This window comes from Canis lupus, chromosome 25 (assembly GCF_003254725.2).
Source record: "Canis lupus dingo isolate Sandy chromosome 25, ASM325472v2, whole genome shotgun sequence".
Lineage (NCBI taxonomy): Eukaryota > Metazoa > Chordata > Mammalia > Carnivora > Canidae > Canis > Canis lupus.
The window spans coordinates 50,404,883-50,424,453 of NC_064267.1; the positions used below are offsets into that span (position 1 = coordinate 50,404,883).

General features: G+C 42.5%; 3 protein-coding genes and 1 long non-coding RNA gene across 10 annotated transcripts in view; 3 read left to right on the forward strand and 1 right to left on the reverse strand.

Moving 5' to 3' along the window:
- LOC125752127 (olfactory receptor 12-like) overlaps positions 1-9,769 on the forward strand; it is a 24,220-nt gene extending 14,451 nt beyond the window's left edge. For 2 of the 6 annotated variants that reach the window (XM_049100861.1, XM_049100855.1), the window contains exon 2: positions 8,516-9,769. In XM_049100861.1, the coding sequence (XP_048956818.1) occupies positions 8,585-9,532 (948 nt within the window). In that variant the 5' untranslated portion in view covers positions 8,516-8,584 and the 3' untranslated portion in view covers positions 9,533-9,769. Of the gene's footprint in view, positions 1-1,949; positions 2,160-4,885; positions 5,078-8,151; positions 8,395-8,515 lie in introns of those variants that run through there. The other 4 variants (XM_049100857.1, XM_049100859.1, XM_049100858.1 and 1 more) reach the window with 4 other exon arrangements.
- Positions 1-19,117, forward strand: part of LOC112670011 (olfactory receptor 12-like) — a 21,411-nt gene extending 2,294 nt beyond the window's left edge. Inside the window, exons 1-2 of one of the 2 annotated variants that reach the window (XM_035716458.2) lie at positions 11,200-11,429; positions 17,863-19,117. In XM_035716458.2, the coding sequence (XP_035572351.2) occupies positions 11,410-11,429; positions 17,863-18,877 (1,035 nt within the window). In that variant the 5' untranslated portion in view covers positions 11,200-11,409 and the 3' untranslated portion in view covers positions 18,878-19,117. Of the gene's footprint in view, positions 1-11,199; positions 11,430-17,862 lie in introns of those variants that run through there. The other variant, XM_035716462.2, reaches the window with a different exon arrangement.
- Positions 1-19,571, reverse strand: part of LOC125753594 (uncharacterized) — a 53,592-nt gene that overhangs the window by 16,354 nt on the left and 17,667 nt on the right. The window lies entirely within an intron of this gene.
- LOC125752110 (olfactory receptor 12-like) overlaps positions 1-19,571 on the forward strand; it is a 40,300-nt gene that overhangs the window by 2,201 nt on the left and 18,528 nt on the right. The window lies entirely within an intron of this gene.

Consider the following 19,571-nt stretch of genomic DNA (forward strand, 5'->3'; position numbering starts at 1 on the left):
ATGTATATTTTTAATTGAAGTTCGATTTGCCAACACTTTTTTTAAAGATTTTATTATTATTTATTTATTCATGAGACACACAGAGAGAGAGAGAGGCAAAGACACAGGTAGAGGGAGAAGCAGGCTCTATGCAGGGAGCCCGATGTGGGACTCTATCCTGGGTCTCCAGGATCATGCCTTGGGCCAAAGGCAGACAATCAACCACTGAGCCACCCAGGCGTCCCTGATTTGCCAACATTTTAAATGAAAAAATACATGAGGATTTTAAAATGCTCTTTGTGACTTACTTTTGGTTTATTTTTTATAATAAATTTATTTTTTATTGGTGTTCAATTTACCAATATACAGAATAACATCCAGTGTTCATCCCATCAAGTGCCCCCATCAGTGCCCATCACCCATTTATCCCCCACCCCCTGCCCTCCTCCCCTTCCACTACCCCTAGTTCGTTTCCCAGAGGTAGGAGTCTTTATGTTCTGTCTCCCTTTCTGATATTTCCCACGCATTTCTTCTCCCTTCCCTTATATTCCCTTTCACTATTATTTATATTCTCCAAATGAATGTGAACATATAATGTTTGTCCTTCTCTGATTGACTTACTTCACTCAGCATAATACTCTCCAGTTCAATCCACATTGAAGCAAATGGTGGGTATTTGTCGTTACTTTTGGTTTAATTTAAATTGCACACAAATATATTTTATACACTTTGAATCCTTTGAAATTTGTTGAAAGTGGCTCTGTGTCCAGAATATAGTCACTGTGTATATATGTCCTTTGTAAACTTGAAAATAATGTACATGTAGTATACATAGACCACATCTTCTTTATCCATTCATCTTTCAATGGACACCGAGGCTCCTTCCACAGTGTGGCTATTGTGGACATTGCTGCTATAAACATTGGGGTGCAGGTGTCCCGGCGTTTCATTGCATCTGTATCTTTGGGGTAAGTCCCCAGCAGTGCAATTGCTGGGTCCTAGGGCAGTTCTTTTTTACAATGGAATATCACTCAGCCATTAGAAACGACAAATACCCACCATTTGCTTCGACGTGGATGGAACTGGAGGGTATGATGTTGAGTGAAATAAGTCAATCGGAGAAGGACAAACATTATATGGTCTCATTCATTTGAAATATAAAAATTAGTGAAAGGAACTAAAGGGGAAAGGAGAGAAAATTAGTGAAAATATCAGTGAGGGTGACAAAACATGAGAGACACCTAAATTTAGGAAACGAACGAGGGGTAGTGGAAAGGGAGGTGGGCGGGGGGTTGAGGTGACTGGGTGATGGGCACTGACAGGGGCACTTGGCAGGATGAGCACTGGGTGTTATGCTATATGTTGGCAAATTGAACTCCAATAGAAAAAAGAAAAAGAAAATAACGTACGTCCTCTGATGAATGGATTTGGTAGAGGTGATATATACATATAATGGACTCAGCCATAAAAGACCATGAAGTCTTGCCATTTACAACAACATGGGTGGATATAGAGGGTATTGTGCTAAATGAAAGTAGTCAGAGAAAGAGAATTATCATATGATCTCACTTATGTGTGGAATTTACGAAACAAAACGAATGAACATAGAGGAAGAAAGGAGAGATGCAAACCATAAAGCAGACTCTGAACTACAGAGAACACACTGAGGGTAAGAGAGGGAGGTGGGTGGCGGGGGGTGGGTGGGGACAAGGTGATAGGGATGAAGGAGAGCACCTGTCGTGATGAGCAGCACCAGGTGCTCTATGGAAGGGCTAAATCACTATACTGTAAACCTGAAACCAATATTATACTCTGATAACTATACTGGACTTTAAACAATTTAAAAAAAAAAAGAAACAAAGAATATACATTCTGCCGTTGGGTGCTGTGCTCCATTAGGTTATGGTCACTACGTTACTGCCTAAACGTTCCATATCCAGGTTGGAATCTTGTGAGATTGTTCTATCAGTTCCAAGGGAGGGGGTTAAAATCTCTCACATAGTTGTGGATTTGTACTTTTCTCCTGAAAGTGCCCAGTTTTGCTTTGTACATCCTGAGGCTCTTCTGGCAGGTGCTCACACATTTAGCATGGTTGCCCGTCTTGGGGGAACCAAATGTTTCTGGTCACTGTGAAGTGTCCTCTTCTCAGCTGGTGCTTCCATCCTGAAGTGGGCTTTGGGGTTAGTATAGCAACTGTGGTGTCGTGTGGTTGTCTGGTGGAATGTTAGTTTGCTGTGTATGTTTCCATCACTTTGTTTTCAACAATTTATGTTTGCTTTTTTCTAATTGTTTTTATACCGTATGGTTAAGTTTTGTTTCTTCAACCTGCCTACTGGCACATCTTTTCATTGGAAACTTTATTCCATTTATATTGTACAAGACACATGAGTCCTTCACATTATACAGGCGTATTTAAGGACGCCTGGATGGCTAAGTGGTTGAGCGTTTGCCTTCAGCTCAGGGTGTGCTCCTGGGTCCAGGGATCAAGTCCCTCATCGGGCTCCCCGCAAGGATCCTGTTTCTCCCTCTCTCAATGTCTCTGTCTCTCTCTCTCTCTCTGTATATCTCATGAATAAATCAATAAAATAAAGACAAAGTTAGGCTTTATGCATACTGTTCTTTTTAGTGCTTTTTATTTTTTCTCTCTTACTTGATTTTTCACAGTCATTTAAATGAGGCAAACAAAGTAAAACCTGCGTTATTGACTTAACACAACCTACGTTAATATAGTCATTGGCTCCCTAAACAATGAGGAAACCCTTTTAACTCTATGTATTAACTCCCAATTACCTGTCTTTGGTGTGGTGTACTTTACTTTCTGCATTTTCAACCTGATGTGCACTGAATAAAATCTGTATTTATTTGGGGCCCTTTATCTTTTTTTGTATACTTTTTATTGGAGTTCGATTTGCCAACATATAGCATAACACCCAGTGCTCATCCCGCCAAGTGCCCTCCTTAGAGCCCGTCACCCAGTCACCTCAACCCCCACCCACCTACCCTTCCATCACCTCTTGTTCGTTTCCCAGAGTTAGGAGTCTCTCATGTCCTGTCTCCCTCTCTGATATTTCCCACTCATTTTCTCTCCTTTCCCTTATAATCCCTTTCACTAATTTTTATATTCCCCGTATGAATGAGACCATATAATGTTTGCCCTTCTCCGATTGACTTACTTCACTGAGCGTAATACCCTCCAGGTCCCTCCACATTGAAGCTAATGGTGGGTATTTGTCATTTCTAGTGGCTGAGGAATATTCCATTGTATACATAGACCACAGCTTCTCTATCCATCATCTGTCGATGGACACCGAGGCTCCTTCACAGTTTGGCTACTGTGGACATTGCTGCTATAAACATCGGGGTGCAGGTGTCCCGGCGTTTCATTGCATCTGTATCTTTGGGGTAAATCCCCAGAAGTGCAATTGCTGGGTCATAGGGCAGATCTATTTTTCACTCTTTGAGGAACCTCCACACAGTTTTCCAGAGTGGCTGTACCAGTTCACATTCCCACCAACTGTGCAAGAGGGTTCCCCTTTCTCCACATCCTCTCCAACATCTGTTGTTTCCTGTCTTGTTAAGTTTCAGCATTCTCACTAGTGTGAAGTGGGGTCTCCTTGTGATTTTGATTTGTATTTCCCTGATGACAAGAGATGTGGAGCATTTTCTCATGTGCTTGTTGTCCATGTGTATGTCTTCTTTGGTGACATTTATGTTCAATATTTTGCCCATTTCACGATTGAATTGTTGATTCTTTGCTGTTGAGTTTATTTATTTTATTTTATTTGCTGCTGTTGAGTTTAATAAGTTCTTTATAGATCTTGGATACTAGCCCTTGATCTGATAGGTCATTTGCAAATATCTTCTCACATCTGTAGCTTGTCTTTTAGTTATGTTGACTGTTTCTTTTGCTGTGCAGAAGCTTTTTATCTTATTAAGTCCCAATAGTTCATTTTTGCTTTTCTTTCCCTTGCCTTCATAGATGGATCTTCAAGAAGTTGCTGTGGCCAAGTTCAAAAAGGGTGTTGCCTGTGTTCTCCTCTAGGATTTTGATGGATTCTTGTCTCACATTCTTTCTGCCATCACTGAGCTCCCCTCACCCCCAGGGTCAGTTTCCTGCTACCTAAAGGTCACATCTGCTTCTCCTCCAGTGTGGGGACAAATTCTCTCCACTTAGTTTCATTTTATTTATTTTTAGATAAATACCTCTCTTTATTACAGCTGTTCACAAACACATGGACATGAAACTAAGGCAGTAATGGATTACCTATCACACGCACCAACTTCAATATTATTAACCAAGAGCTGATCATATCCAATCCCTCTAAACAGTGAGGACTTTAAAGAAAGACAACTCTAATGTTTCTATTATCCTTTAAACAATCATGACTTCTTAATATTGTAAAATTTCCATTTAGTGTTTTAATTGTCCTGATTGACTCCTTTTTCCTTTCTGGTCTGTTTTGGAACAGGATTCATAACATCCTTACACTGTGTTCTCAGGATGCCTCTAAAGTCTCTCATTCATTGGCTGCCTGTCCCTCTATTTTCATTTCAATGTTATTACTCACCCTATTTATTGAACAAACAGGTTGTTTATCATGCATAGCTTCTCACAGACATCACAGATTTTGCTGACCTTGTCCCTGTAGGGTTAATTAGCATATTCTATTGCTCCTTATATTTCCTGTAATTTGGTAGGTCTAAAGACTCAGTCTGACTCATAATTGATTTTCTGGCAGGAATATTTCATAGGTGTTGTGTGTACCTCCACTGAGAGGTCCTCCTGGCTGCATCTCTTGTTTTGTAATATTAGTGGCCATGAATAATCTTACCTGAACTTTTTGTTTCATTATGGGTTTATCAGATGATAATATTCAAATTCCATAATTCAATTTTTATTTATTAGTTGCAGGATTGTTTAAAGGAAAAATCACTTTAAACATTTACTTCCTCACTGTGAGGGTCACTGTGTGGATTTCCTCAACATCACCTTCTAAAGATAGCCAAAGAAGAAGAAGGGACTTTTTCTTAACATGAACTCGTGGAATTTTTATAATATTTTTGTCCTTCAATTAAATTTCTCAATTTAAAAGTGCTGGTGAGTATTCTTATTTCACCTTCATTATTTATTATTTTTAAAACTTAAAATGAGGAATGATCCTCTCATGGCATGAAAGTCACAATTTTACCAGTTCAAATTGTACAAACAAGTGTGGCCTTTCATTTTTTTTATTATATCCACTGTGTTCAATTCTCTGGTTCCAGAAGAGTTTCATAACACAAAGAAACCAGTACTCTCCCTTCCCTCTCTCCCAACCATATCTTGGCAAACAAATGCACTTCTGTCCCTCTTCTGCACATTTTATATAAATGGACTTATAGAATATTCAGGCTTTTGTGTCAAGCTTCATTTACTCAACATAATGTTTTCAAGGCTCATCTGTGTTCTGTCTTGTAGTAGATCATAGGAGATCAAGGAATACCTTTTGGGGGTCCAGGTGGATCACCTAGCTCAGCATCGGACTCTTGATTTGGGCTCAGGTCATGATCTCAGGGTTGTGAGTCAAGCCCCATATTGGACTCCATGCTGGGCATGGATCCTACTTAAGATTCCCCCTCTCCCCTTCTCTCCTTTTGCCCCTCTCCCAGCTCACCTGTACACTCCCTCTCAGACCCCCCCTCACACACATGAGAACTCTATTTCTTTTCTAGATGAATATTGTTCCACTGTATGAATATTTCACATTTTGTTTATCTCTTCACCATTTCATGGGCATTTGGCTTCCATTTACTTTTAGCTCTTATGAATATTGCTATTATGAACATTTGTGTACAGGCTTTCATGTGAACATGTATTGTCATTTCTTTTGGTCACATACCTACATGTGGATTAGGGTGCATCATAGGGAAACCCTGTGTCTATCTGAGGGATGGCAAGACTACTTTCTACTGAGGCTGTGCCACTCTTATATTTGTACCGGCAGTGAGTGAAGGTTCTAATGTCCAAATTCTCACCAACACTTGTTCTTCTCTACCTTTAAAAATAATTGTAGCCATTCTAACTAACAAAGTGGAATCGCATGGTGGTTTTGACCCACAGTTCCCTAACAACTAATGACATTGAGTATCTTCTCTTATACTTATTGGCAAGTTGTACATTTTCTTTGGAGAAATGTCCATGCAAGTCTTGGCCATTTTAAAATTTGACTCTATTTTTGTTGCAGAGTTGGAAAAGCTCTGTGTATTCCATCGATACTAGATTCCTATGAGTTATGTAATTTGTCAAAATTTTGTTCCATATGGGTTTTGTTTCATCTTCTTGATAGTGTCCTTCAATGTGCAAGATCAATTTGTCTATTTCATTTTATTTTTTATTTTTTTATTTTTAAATGTTTATTTATTTATTTTGAGAGATGGAGAGAGCTTGGGAGAGAAGGGAGAGAGACAGATGGGAGACACAGAATCCCAGGCAGACTCCTTGCTGAGTGTGGAGCCAGACTTGGGACTCGATCTCATGAGCCTGAAATCATAACCTGAGCCAAAATCAAGAGTCTGAGCCACCCTGGCACCCTCACATTGCAACTTCATTTTGCATTTCCCAGACAATTAATGATGTTAAGCATTGCTTTCTTTTTTAATTTATTTAATTAAATACATAAAGAAAAATTCAATTTCTTAGTTCATGTGTTTATGACAAATCCACAGGGTTAAATAACCACTACCACAATCAAGGTACAGTATAGTTCTATCTCCCCCCAAAATTTCTCTGATGCTATACCTTTGTAACCATCACCTCTCCTACATTTATACTTAATGTAATTATCAAATATGATTGGTTTATATATGCCAATATGCCATGGTTTTCAGTTTTTCTTTCTACTCTTTGTTATTTTTCTTCCTTTCACATTATTATGGAATAATCTAGCATGTTACTAAATTCAATTTTATTTCTACTATTGGCATTTTAGCTATATGTTCTTGTGTTTACCTAGCAGTTGCACTAGCATTTATAATATGCATCTTTAATCTAGTAGTCTATTTTCAACTAATCCATAACCATTTATGTATAAAGTAATAACATTCTCAGAGCATACTTCTATTTCTCCCCTCCCATTCTTTAACCCATTCTTTCATATATGTTATTTCTATATACGTATGAAATCCTACAATACGGGGGTGTCTGAGTGGCTCAGTTGGCTAAGCTCCGACTCTTCATGTTGGCTCAGGTCAGAAACTAAAAGTCATCAGATTGAGCCCTGCATTGGGCTCCCCACTGAACGTGGAGTCTGACTGGGGCTGTCTGCCTCTTCCTCTGCTCCTTCCCCTGTGCACAAGCTCTCTCACTGTCTGTCTGTAAACAAACAAACAAAAAAACCTACAATAAATATTAGTTTTAAAACAACTGTCTTTAAATTTTTTAACCTTTTATTTTCAGGCTGTAGGTGTCCTTATGTCTAAAATAAGTCTCTTGTAGACAGCAAATAGATGGGTCCTGCTTTTTTATCCAGTCTGAAACCCTGCGCCTTTTGATGGGGTCATTAAGCCCATTCACGTTCAGAGTTACTATTGAAAGATATGAATTTAGTGTCATCATGATACCTATTCAGTCCCTGTTTTTGTGGATTGTTCCATTGGACTTCTTCTTAAAGAGGAATTTTAAGAGATCCCCTTAAAATTTCTTGCAGAGCTGGTTTGGTGGTCACATATTCTTTCAGTTCTTGCCGGTCTTGGAAGCTCTTTATCTCTCCTTCTATTCTGAATGAGAGAGCTTCCACATTTCTGCTAAAATTCTTAGTCTCATCTTTTAATAACTTTAATTTAAAGTTCATGTGTGCTAACTCCAAAACCAAAGACTCTTTTGGTTTTTCTATTGCTTCTGTTCTTTAAGTTCATAATACAATACTTAAATTCGGTTGGCATTATTTATTTTTTTTTAAAGAGTTATTTATTTATTCATGAGAGACACAGGCAGAGGGAGAAGCAGGCTCCTCACAGGGACCCTGATGCGGGACTCATTCCCGGATACTGGGATCATGACCTAGGCCGAAGGCAGGTGCCCAACCACTGAGCCACCCAGGCGACCCTGTCTGGCATTATTTAATCAGAACTTTTATAGATAATATCTGCCATCTAAGATGTGTCTTCCTCTGGAGATATGTTTATTTTTTCAAGGTGTCAGAGGCACTAGCACCCAGATCACATCTTGATACAGTTTCAGTGATTGAAATGGTCAGAAGCTGAGCTGCATTCCAACTCCTGATTTATCTCACTCCCATGGTGCAACCTGCCTGTCCCTAGTAACCAACCACTGTCAGCATCAGTTCTGCAAGTCCGACAAAACCTCACTGCTAGGCCGCCTGGCCTCTCAGATTCCTCTTCAAAATGGCTATGTCTCAAGGGAAAAAGAAACACTGAGTAAGGAAATCCCTGGGCCTCTGTGTATATTGAATTTTGCTTAGTAATTCTTTACTAAATCATTAATTCCCTTATACCTTCAATCACATTTTGGTTTTTGTTGTATATGTTTCCTAAATAGACTTCAGCAGAAATTCAGCTTAATCTGCTAATACTGGACCAGTAATTACCCTGGTGAGGAGTGAGGCTCATGAAATCCCACAGTAATGAAAATCTCTCTAAGGTCTACATTCAAGATTTTGTGCTGGAGGGATTTGGGGGTGGCCTGGAGACCCAGGCGCTACTCTTCACTCTGTTTCTGGCCCTGTACATGGTGACTCTTCTGGGGAACATCCTCATGATCATCATAATTACCCTGGATGCCCGCCTGCACTCCCCAATGTACTTCTTCCTCAAGAACCTCTCCTTCGTGGACTTGTGCTACTCATCTGTCATTGCCCCCAATGCACTGGCCAACTTCTTCTCCTCATCCAAGGTCATCACCTTTGCAGGATGTGCCACCCAGTTTTTCTTTATCTCCCTTATGGCAACCACTGAATGCTTCCTCCTGGGTGTCATGGCGTATGACCGCTTCATGGCCATCTGTAGCCCTTTGCGCTACCCGAGCACCATGTGCCAGTCTGCCTGCACTCGCCTGGTGCTGGGCGCCTACTGTGGAGGCTGCTTCAACTCTGTTGTGCAGACCAGCTTCACATTCCACCTCCCATTCTGCAGCTCCAACCGCATCAACCACTTCTTCTGTGATGTGCCCCCTCTGCTCCAGATCGCCTGTGGCAACACGGCCATCAATGAACTTCTCTTGTTTGGCATCTGTGGGCTCATCATTGTGGGTGTGACGTTTGTGATCCTCATCTCCTATGGCTACATCACAGTGACCATCCTGAGGATGGGATCAGGAGCTGGGAGACACAAGATCTTCTCCACCTGTGGCTCCCACATGACTGCAGTGACTCTCTTTTTTGGGACTCTCTTTGTCATGTATGCCCAGCCAGGAGCAATTGAGTCCATGGAGCAGGGCAAGGTGGTCTCTGTCTTCTACACGCTGGTCATCCCAATGCTCAATCCCCTCATCTACAGTCTGCGAAACAAGGATGTGAAGGAGGCTGTGCAGAGGCTCTCTTCACACACAGTCATGTGAAGGATGCGCTGTAGGGAGTCAGTGTGTCCTGCATGCTTGATGGAAGATATTGAGGTTGCCACATATGGGGAGCTCAGGTCTTTTTTAACTGGCATATTTCTCAAACAAGAAGAATAAGCTTTAGATAAATGCCATATGCTATCTACAACCAACAATGATATATTGTGCCCTTGAAAATTAATTTATGGGTAGATCTTAGTTTAAGTGCTCTTTTCAGAATAAAATTTTTAGAAATGACTCCTCAGTCTTGGAACAAACTGAGGGTTACTGGACAGAAGGGTCTGGGGAATGGAGTAACTGGGTGATGGGCATTAAGCTGGGCCTGTGATGTGATGAACACGGGTGTTATATTCAATTGATGAATTATTGAAAACTACATCTGAAACGTGCTATAGCATATATTGGCTAACTGAATTAAATTTTTAAAAGTACAATCATAGGGGATCCCTGGGTGGTGCAGCCGTTTAGCGCCTGCCTTTGGCCCAGGGCGAGATCCTGGAGACCCAGGATCGAATCCCACATCAGGCTCCCGGTGCATGGAGCCTGCTTCTCCCTCTGCCTATGTCTCTGCCTCTCTCTCTCTCTCTCTCTCTCTCTCTCTCTTTCTCTCTCTCTGTGTGTGACTATCAAAAATAAATAAAAATTAAAAAAAAAAACAAATTCTTTAAAAAAAATAAAAGTACAATCATAAATAGCCATTCACATAGTTAAAAGAAGAACTCCTGGTCCCCCACACATCAGTACACTCGAGACCCTGAAGGAGAATGTCATGATCTTACAAAGGTTATGATTACATGGCAATTGGTAAAAAGATTTTTAAAAATGCAGACCTGTTGTGGGGTGTGCTCTTATTCTCTTAAAAAAAGACAAATTAATGAAAGACACATCCACCACTAGAGCACCTCCTCTCCTAGTAGTGTGGAGGTTGAAACCCTTGCCCTTCCACAGAGTAGGGACAGTGACTGGGGTAAATAGAGAGGCATCCTCACTGCTCGCCAAATACTTCATAAGTTCTTGTTTTTCAAACACATTTCAGTTTTATAAATTTGAAAAGCAACCTTTAACTGATCCTCTTCCAGGAACAGAAATGTACTCAGGGTGGTCCTCTCCCACTCGTGGATCACTCTTTGCTGTCGGGGGACCACAACAAACTGAGATGAACCCAAAGAGGATTGTTTCCTGACAGATCATTTCAGCTCACAGAAGAATGGTACGCCTAAGGTGATAGTAGGAAGCCATGAGAAAATGTCTTTAGGCTCAGGACTTCACACTTGCCACTCCCGGGAGGATAGTACACTTAGGGCCACAGAATCAGCTCTTAGTCTGCTCATGTCTTCTGCTCATCTTGGGGCCTCAAGAGACTTCTGGGCTTTGGTGCCTGGCCATGTAGGGGAGGGTGGGTCAGATAAAGCTTAGGGACAGGGGTACCCAGGAGAACCAGAGGTCCCAATGCACTCCAGAGGCCAAAACACAAACAAGCTCACTTAATTGGCCATTTAAGGCTCCAAGTCCCAGCCAGCAGGAGGAGAGAATTTCCCAGCACAGTGACCCCAAGATACAGGTCCTTGTGCTGCTGCCTGGAGGATGCAACAAAACTCAGAAGCTGAGGTGAGCAAAGACCATTATGTCCCCTGATTCTACCAGGACAAGGAGCTTCTAGAATCTGGAACTAAGGGCACCCATCTAGACTGTCCCTGGACCCTCACTGAGGGCCCTCTCCTATCCCCTTCCCACTCTCTCTTCATTGCCTGGGAAGCCAGAGCTGAAGGAGGAGGGGTGTCATTCCTCGGCTCACACTTCATTATCATCAGCACATGAAGGCCAGGAGCTCAGAGACCCTGGGAGAGCAGGTGATGGCTGTGTGATACTTAGCAGTCATGACCCTCACCTGGAAGAGGTAAGGGTCAAGGCAGCCATCCCTAGGGGTCCCAGGGTATGAAGAACACAGTGTGTGTAAGGGAGGCATCAGGGATCCCTGGGTGGCGCAGCAGTTTGGTGCCTGCCTTTGGCCCAGGGCGCGATCCTGGAGACCCAGGATCGAATCCGTCAGGCTCCCGGTGCATGGAGCCTGTTTCTCCCTCTGCCTGTGTCTCTGCCTCTCTCTCTCTCTGTGTGTGACTATCATAAAAAAATTAAAAAAAATAAGTAAGGGAGGCATCAGAGCTATGGTAGACAGGAAGCACTCAGAGCTTGCCTCAGCACCTGAAGGAGTGACACTACTCCTGCCCTGGCCAGCACTCTCTTGGGCTTCAAGGTCATTCCATCTGAAGGAAAAGGTTTTCAATACAATCAGAGATCACAGCACCAGGCTCCCTCATGACCTGATGTGAATTTCTTAGGCTCAAATCATTAGCTCCCCAGAGTACTGAGCACACACCTCTAAGGGTCATGGCCACAGGGTGGGAGATGCAGAAATAGCATAGACCAAGGCCATCTCTGGGAGCTCATGGCTCTGCAGGAAGGCAGACATGACCACAAACACCTGCAATTTGTTAGGACATGGGCAGTGATTGGCGGGGGAGCAGGCTGCTAATGGCTCAAAGGAGGAAACAGTCACATCAGAGAGGTGATGGAGAGCTATGGGGAGCAGGGAGAGCTGTCACACACAGAAATTGGAGGGGGCAAGATAGACATTCATGACAGAAGAAGAGAATCAGAGAATTGCGGAGCATGATGTCCCCTCCTGGAGCTGAGGTCACCAGAGAAGACCCTTCTGGGCTCCTCTCCAGGATCCCTCAGCTGGTCAGGAAGCTGTCACTCATTTGCATTAGGGAGCAACATGACCCGAGGGAGACTTTGGTGACTCTGCCCAGGGAGCTCTGTGGGGACACAAAGCAGGGAATGGACAGGCTGGAGTTCATTATGAAAGCATGGTGGCCTTTCAGATGGAGATTGGAAAGGTCTGGAGTTGACAAGTGAGAAGCAGGAGGCAAGGACAGTGAATGCACTTAGAATGTCAGGTGACAGCCCAGGATGGGCAAGGGAGAGGGTGGACAGTGTCCCGCCTGGCTCCTGGTGGTGACCTCCTCCACCTGGACCTGAGCAAGCAGTTTTGAACAGGATGACTTGGGTCCTTGGGGACCAGCTGCCCTTGGAAGCCCAGGCTCTGAGAGTGAGTGACCTGAGCCTGACCTGTGATGAGCAGCTGTTCTCAGGCTGCAGTCCATGGTCAGCATCATGCTGCTTCCTGTTTACGGTTGTCTAGTTCTCCGCCAGACAACACACCACAACTCACTAGTGCAGCTATGGTGCTAACGCTGCCGAGAACAGCCTCCCCGTGGTCTCCTTGTGCACCTGTGCGCACTTCCAGAGGGAAAGTGAAGATACAGGTGAGGACGGGGATCCTCCACATCAGTAGAAAATGACAAACGTGTCCTGATTTACACTCCCTTCCGGTGGCTCCCGTCCTCGACACCGCTGGTTACTGCCCTCTGCTTAGTTTGAGACATTTGGGCGGGTGTGCAGGAGGACGTGTCTAACGTGGGAACTTGCTTTCTCCTGATGATTAGCAGGATCGTGCACATTTTCAAACGTGTACAGAACATTTGACTCCTCTCCTCTGTGCATCACTTGTATGAATCTCTCACCTGTATTTGTACTGGGTTGTCTTATTCTTGCGTCAAGGATTATTTATATATCGTGCAGACAAGTCGGTTTCCCATCATGTATTGCAGTGTGCCTTCCCAAGCTGTGCTCTGCCTTTACAAACACCACAGACTGTCTCGATTTTCATGTAGCTCCATCCACAAGATATTTCCTTTGTGATTTAGTCCCTTTTGCTCCCTGCACAGGACATTTCGGAGGTGCTTTCCTGCTCGAGGACCTGGAGGGTCTTCTCCACTGTCTTCACTCTTACACTTTCAAACTTACATCTCCATTCAGCCTGGACTGTTTTGTGTGTCTAGTATGAGGAAAGAGCCAAATCTCAGTGTTTAGACTATGACTATCAACTGTCCCAGGTGTTCCGACTTTTCCATAGACTACTGATTTGTTTGGTAAATGCGGTGTCTAGACTAGCACGGGGTTGACTTCCCGGCTCTCTGTTCTGTTCCCTCCACAGACGGTCAAACCTCTGCCACCATTATTGTTTTATTACACCTACTATGTGTCCACATCTGGTAGCGCAATCCCCCTCATTTCTCTTCTCAAGATTGTGTTGCAAACATTTGGTTCCCAATTTCAATATGCATTTTAGATCCGCTTTTCAGATTTCACAATAAAAAATCACCAGGATCACACTGACTCAGTTCAGTGTGGGAAGAACTGGCATCTATGCAACACTGAGTGTACCCTTTTAGGACCTTGGAATCCTGCCATGTTACTTGGATCTACTTTGGTTTCTCTCAACAGTTTATACATTCCTGGAATACAGACAACTTGGTGTTGGACAGTAATTTTTATATGTTATTCAATTAGATTTTGTTTGGTAAATTTGTTTATATGCTTGTAATTGTGATAGCACAATTTTTAAAATTTTCTTATAATGCCCTTTTCAGATTTTGGCATAAATATTACATGGGCCTCATAAGATAACATGGAAGGTTGTCCTTCTTTATGATTTCATTGATTTTGTATGAGATTAATATTTTGGTAGATTTGTTCATATTTCATGAAGGGTTTACTTTCAGAAGTAAAGCCATCTCGTCTGGAATCTTTTACATGGGAAGATTTTATAGTACATATTACATTTCTCAATTAGTATGGACCTCACCTATCTTCTACTTCACTGGGGAGGCAGTTGAGGTGGGTAATATATTTCTAGTAATTTGCCAATTTCAACAATTTCAACATTTCAAGTTTATGAAAACATTTTTCATGTTCCACTCCAAATCTAGGATCTCAATGATATCCTCCTTTCGTTCCCAATATCAATAATTTCTACCTTTTCTCCTTCATCTCTCTGAAGTCCTGTCATTTGATCGGTTCTCTCAAATAATGACCTTTTGATATAACATCTTCTTGTGTGTTTCCTACCTCATGAGTCTTGTTCTTTACATCCATCCATTCTATTTCCTTGGGATTTCATTCACTAGTCTTTTTATAATATTTTCAGATAAATCCTGATTTCCTGTTTTTCTTCTAACATATGGATTTAAGCCTATAAATTTCTCCTTAAAAGTGGACTTAAATGTATCGCAGCATTATTTTTGTTATTCGTATGCAATTTTTAAATATCAAAAATATTATTTAGACCCATGGCTTACATAGAAGAAATAATTACATTAAAAAGTATATGAGGATTTTAAAATGCTTTATTTGATTTACTATTCATTTAATTTAAATTACACAAAAATATATATTATACCTTCAAACCTTTGAAGTTTGTTGAAAGCTACTCTGTGTCCAGATCAATGTGTGAATCAATAATCAATGTGTGAATATGGTCTTTATGGCTTAAAAATAATGAATATCCGCTAATGAATGGATAAAGAAGAATTGGTATATACATATAATGGAATATCACTCAGCCATAAAAGACCATGAAGTCTTGCCATTTACAACAACATGGATATAGAGGGTATTATGCTAAATAAAGTCAGAGAAAGACAATTATCATATGATCTCACTCACATGTGGAATTTCAGAAACAAAACAAATGAACATAGGGGAAGAAAGGAGCGAGGCAAACCAGAAAACAGACTCTGAACTACAGAGAACACACTGAGGGTAAGAGAGGGGAGGTGGGTGGGGGTGATGAGGGGTCGAGGCGATGGGGATGAAGGAGCGCACCTGTCGTGATGAGCACCAGGTGCTGTTATGGAAGTGCTGAATCACTATACTGTACACCTGTTAACTACACTGGACTTTAAACAAAAGTCCACTCTTTAAAAAAAAAAAAACAAATAATATACATCCTGCTGTTGGGTGCTGTGCTCCATTAGGTTATGGTCACTAATGTTACTGCCTAAACGTTCTGTATCCAGGTTGGCATCTTGTGAGATTGTTTTATTAGTTCCAAGGGAGGGTGTTAAAATCTCTCACATAGTTGTGGATTTGTACTTTTCTCCTGTAAGTGCCCAGTTTTCCTTTATCCATTCATCTGTTATTGTACACCAAGGCTCCTTCCACAGTGTGGCTATTGTGGACATTGCTGCTAAAAACTTTGGGGTGCAGGTGTCCTGCCATTTCACTGCATCACTATCTTTGGGGTAAATCCCCAGTAGTGCAATTGCTGGGTCATAGGGCAGGTCTATTTTTAACTCTTTGAGAAACCTCCACACAGTTTTCCAGAGTGACTGCATCAGTTCACATTCCCACCAACTGTGCAAGAGGGTTCCTCTTTCTCCACATCCTCTCCAACATCTGTTGTTTCCCATCTTGTTCATTTTGCCCATTCTCACTGGTGTGAGGTGGGATCTCCTTGTGGTTTTGATTTGTATTTCCCTGAAAGCAAGAGATGTGGAGCATTTTTATCATGTGCTTGTTGGCCATGTCTATGTCTTCCTCTGTGAGATTTCTGTTCATGTCTTTTGGCCATTTCATGATTGGATTGTTTGTTCCTTTCCTGTTGAGTTTAATAAAGTCTTTATAGATCTTGGAAACTAGCACTTGATCTGATATGTCATTTGCAAATATCTTCTCCTATGTGTAGGTTATCTTTTAGTTTTGTTGACTCTTTCTTTTGCGGTGCAGAAGCTTCTTATCTTGATGAAGTCGCAATAGTTCATTTTTGCTTTTGTTTCCCTTGCCTTCATGGATGGATCTTCAAAAAGTTGCCATGGCCAAGTTCCAAAGGGTGTTGAATGTGTTCTCCTCTAGGATTTTGAAGGATTCTTGTCTTACCTTTAGATCTCCATCCATTTTGAGTGTATCTTTGTGTCTGGTGTCAGACAATGGTCTAGTTTCATTCTTCTGCATATACTGTCCAATTTTCCCAGCACTACTTATTGAAGAGACTATGCTTTATCCAGAGTATAGTCTTTCCTGCTTTGTTGAATATTAGTCGACCATAGAGTTGAGGGTCCTTTGCTAGGTTCTCTATTCTGCTCCATTGATGTATGTGTCTGTTTTTGTGCCAGTACCACAGTGTCTTGATGGTCACAGCTTTGTAGTACAACTTGAAACCTGTCATTGTGATGCCCCCAGCTCTGGTTTTCTTTTTTAATATTCCCCTGGCTATTTGGAGTCTTTTCTGATTCCACAAAAATCTTTTTATTATTTTTTTAATAATAAATTTATTTTTTATTGGTGTTCAAATTGTCAACATACAGAATAACACCCCGTGCTCATCCCATCAAGTGCCCTTTCAGTGCCTGCCACCCAGTAACCCCAACCTCCCGCCCTCCTCCCCTTCCATCACCCCTAGTTCATTTCCCAGAGTTAGGAGTATTTCATGTTCTGTCTCCCTTTCTGATATTTCCCACTCATTTTTTCTCCTTTCCCCTTTATTCCCTTTCACTATTTTTTATATTCCCCAATTGAATGAGACCATATAATGTTTGTCCTTCTCCGATTGACTTATTTCACTCAGCATAATACCCTCCAGTTCCATCCACATTGAAGCAAATGGTGATTCCACACAAATCTTAAGATTATTGGTTTCAACTCTCTGACGAAAGTCCATGGGACTTTTTAAAAAATATTTTATTTATTTATTCATAAGAGACACACAGAGAGAGATGGGGGGGGCACAGGGAGAAGCAGGCTCCATGCAGGGACCCCAACGTTGAACTTGATCCTGAGACTCCAGGGCCATGCCCTGGGATAAAGGCAGGACCTAAACCACTGAGCCACCCAGGCATCCCTCATCTTTCATTCTTTAAAAATAATAACTTTATATAAAATTTCTTAAGTGTTACTCCAAAATCTGAAACCTCTTGGGGTTTCTCTATGGTCTGGTAATATTAATTTTTATTGCAGGAACTCAATTTTTTAATTCTGCCTGGGTAGTTACAAAAACTTTTTGGGAAAACAACTGCAGTCTAGAATAACATGTCTTCAACTTGATATGTTTATTTTTGCAGGGTTTTAGAGCATAGCATTCAGATCATGTCTTAATATACTTTCAATGATTGAAATGGTCAGAAGCTGAGCTGCATACATACTCCTGATTTAACTCACTCCCATGATGCATCCTGGCTGGTTCGTAGTAACCAACCACTACCAGCATTAGCCCTGCAAGACAGGCAAAATCTCACTGCTTAACCAATTGGCCTTTCAGATTCTGCTTCACAAAGACTTAGGAATCAAGGGAAGAAGAAATCCTCAGTACTGATATCGCTGGACCTATGCGTTTATCTTGAATTTTGTTTATTAATTCTTTGCTAAACCATTAACTCCATTATATTTTAACCAGATTTTTGACTGTTGTTGTTTATCTTTCTAAATAGTGTGCTGCAGGAAGTTAACTTGACCCACTTAATCTGCCAATTCCCCTCTGGAGGACCGAGGCTCATGCCATCCCACAGTAATGGAAACCACTCCAAGGTCTACTTTCAAGATTTTGTGCTGGAGGGATTTGCAGGTGGCCTTGAGACCCAGGCCCTGCTCTTTGCTGTTTTCCTGGCCCTGTACATGGTGACTGTCCTGGGTAACCTCCTCATGATCATCGTTATCACCCTGGATGCCCGCCTGCACTCCCCAATGTACTTCTTCCTCAAGAACCTCTCCTTTGTGGACTTGTGCTACTCATCTGTCATTGCCCCCAATGCACTGGCCAACTTCTTCTCCTCATCCAAGGTCATCACCTTTGCAGGATGTGCCACCCAGTTTTTCTTTTTATCCCTGCTGGCCACAACTGAAGGCTTCCTCCTGGGTGTCATGGCCTACGACCGCTTCATGGCTATCTGTAGCCCCTTGCGTTACCCCACCACCATGTGCCAGTCTGCCTGCACTCGCCTGGTGCTGGGCGCCTACTGTGGAGGCTGCTTCAACTCTGTTGTGCAGACCAGCTTCACATTCCACCTCCCATTCTGCAGCTCCAACCGCATCAACCACTTCTTCTGTGATGTGCCCCCTCTGCTCCAGATCGCCTGTGGCAACACGGCCATCAATGAACTTCTCTTGTTTGGCATCTGTGGGCTCATCATAGTGGCTGTGACGATTGTGATCCTCATCTCCTATGGCTACATCACAGTGACCATCCTGAGGATGGGATCAGGAGCTGGGAGACGCAAGATCTTCTCCACCTGTGGCTCCCACATGACTGCAGTGACTCTCTTTTTTGGGACTCTCTTTGTCATGTATGCCCAGCCAGGAGCAATTGAGTCCATGGAGCAGGGCAAGGTGGTCTCTGTCTTCTACACGCTGGTCATCCCAATGCTCAATCCCCTCATCTACAGTCTGCGAAACAAGGATGTGAAGGAGGCCCTGCGGAGGCTGGGCCAGAAGCACACGGCCATGTGAAGGATGTGCTGAAGGGAGTCAATGTGTCCTGCAACCTTGATGGAGGATACGGAGATTGCCACTGGTGGGGTGATGGAGCTATTATGTAACAAACATAAACTGCTGTCATAAAAGAATAAGCTTTAGAGATGTGCTGTACCCTGTATCTACAACCAACAATGATTACTGTGCCCTGAAAAAAGTATTAAGTGGTAGTGCCTAGGTCAAGTGCTCTCTTCTGAATAAAATTGTTAAAAATGAGTCTTCCATATAGGAAAGAAATTAATGGTTGCTGCAGTGGAGGGTATAGGGAATGGGGTAACCGGATGACGGGCATTAAGGTGGGCACATGATGTCTATGATTCTCTTCTGCTCACACCTGAGGCCCAGAGAGACTTCTGGGCTTTGGAGCCTGGCCGTGTAGGGGCGGACAGGTTCAGACAGAGCTTGATGACAGTGGTACCCAGGAGAACTGGGAGTCCCAGTGCACTCCAGAGGCCAGAAGACAAACAAGCTCACCTAATTGGCCATTCAAGGCTCCAAGTCCCAGCAGTTCAAGAGAAGAGACTTTCCCACCACAGTGACCCCAAGGTGCACGTCCTTGCACTACTACTGCCTGGATGAAGCAACAAGATGTGGCAGCTGAAGTGAGCTGAGGCCATTTCCTCCTCTGCTTCTACCAGAAACCAGGAGCTCCTGAAGCTTGAACATGGAG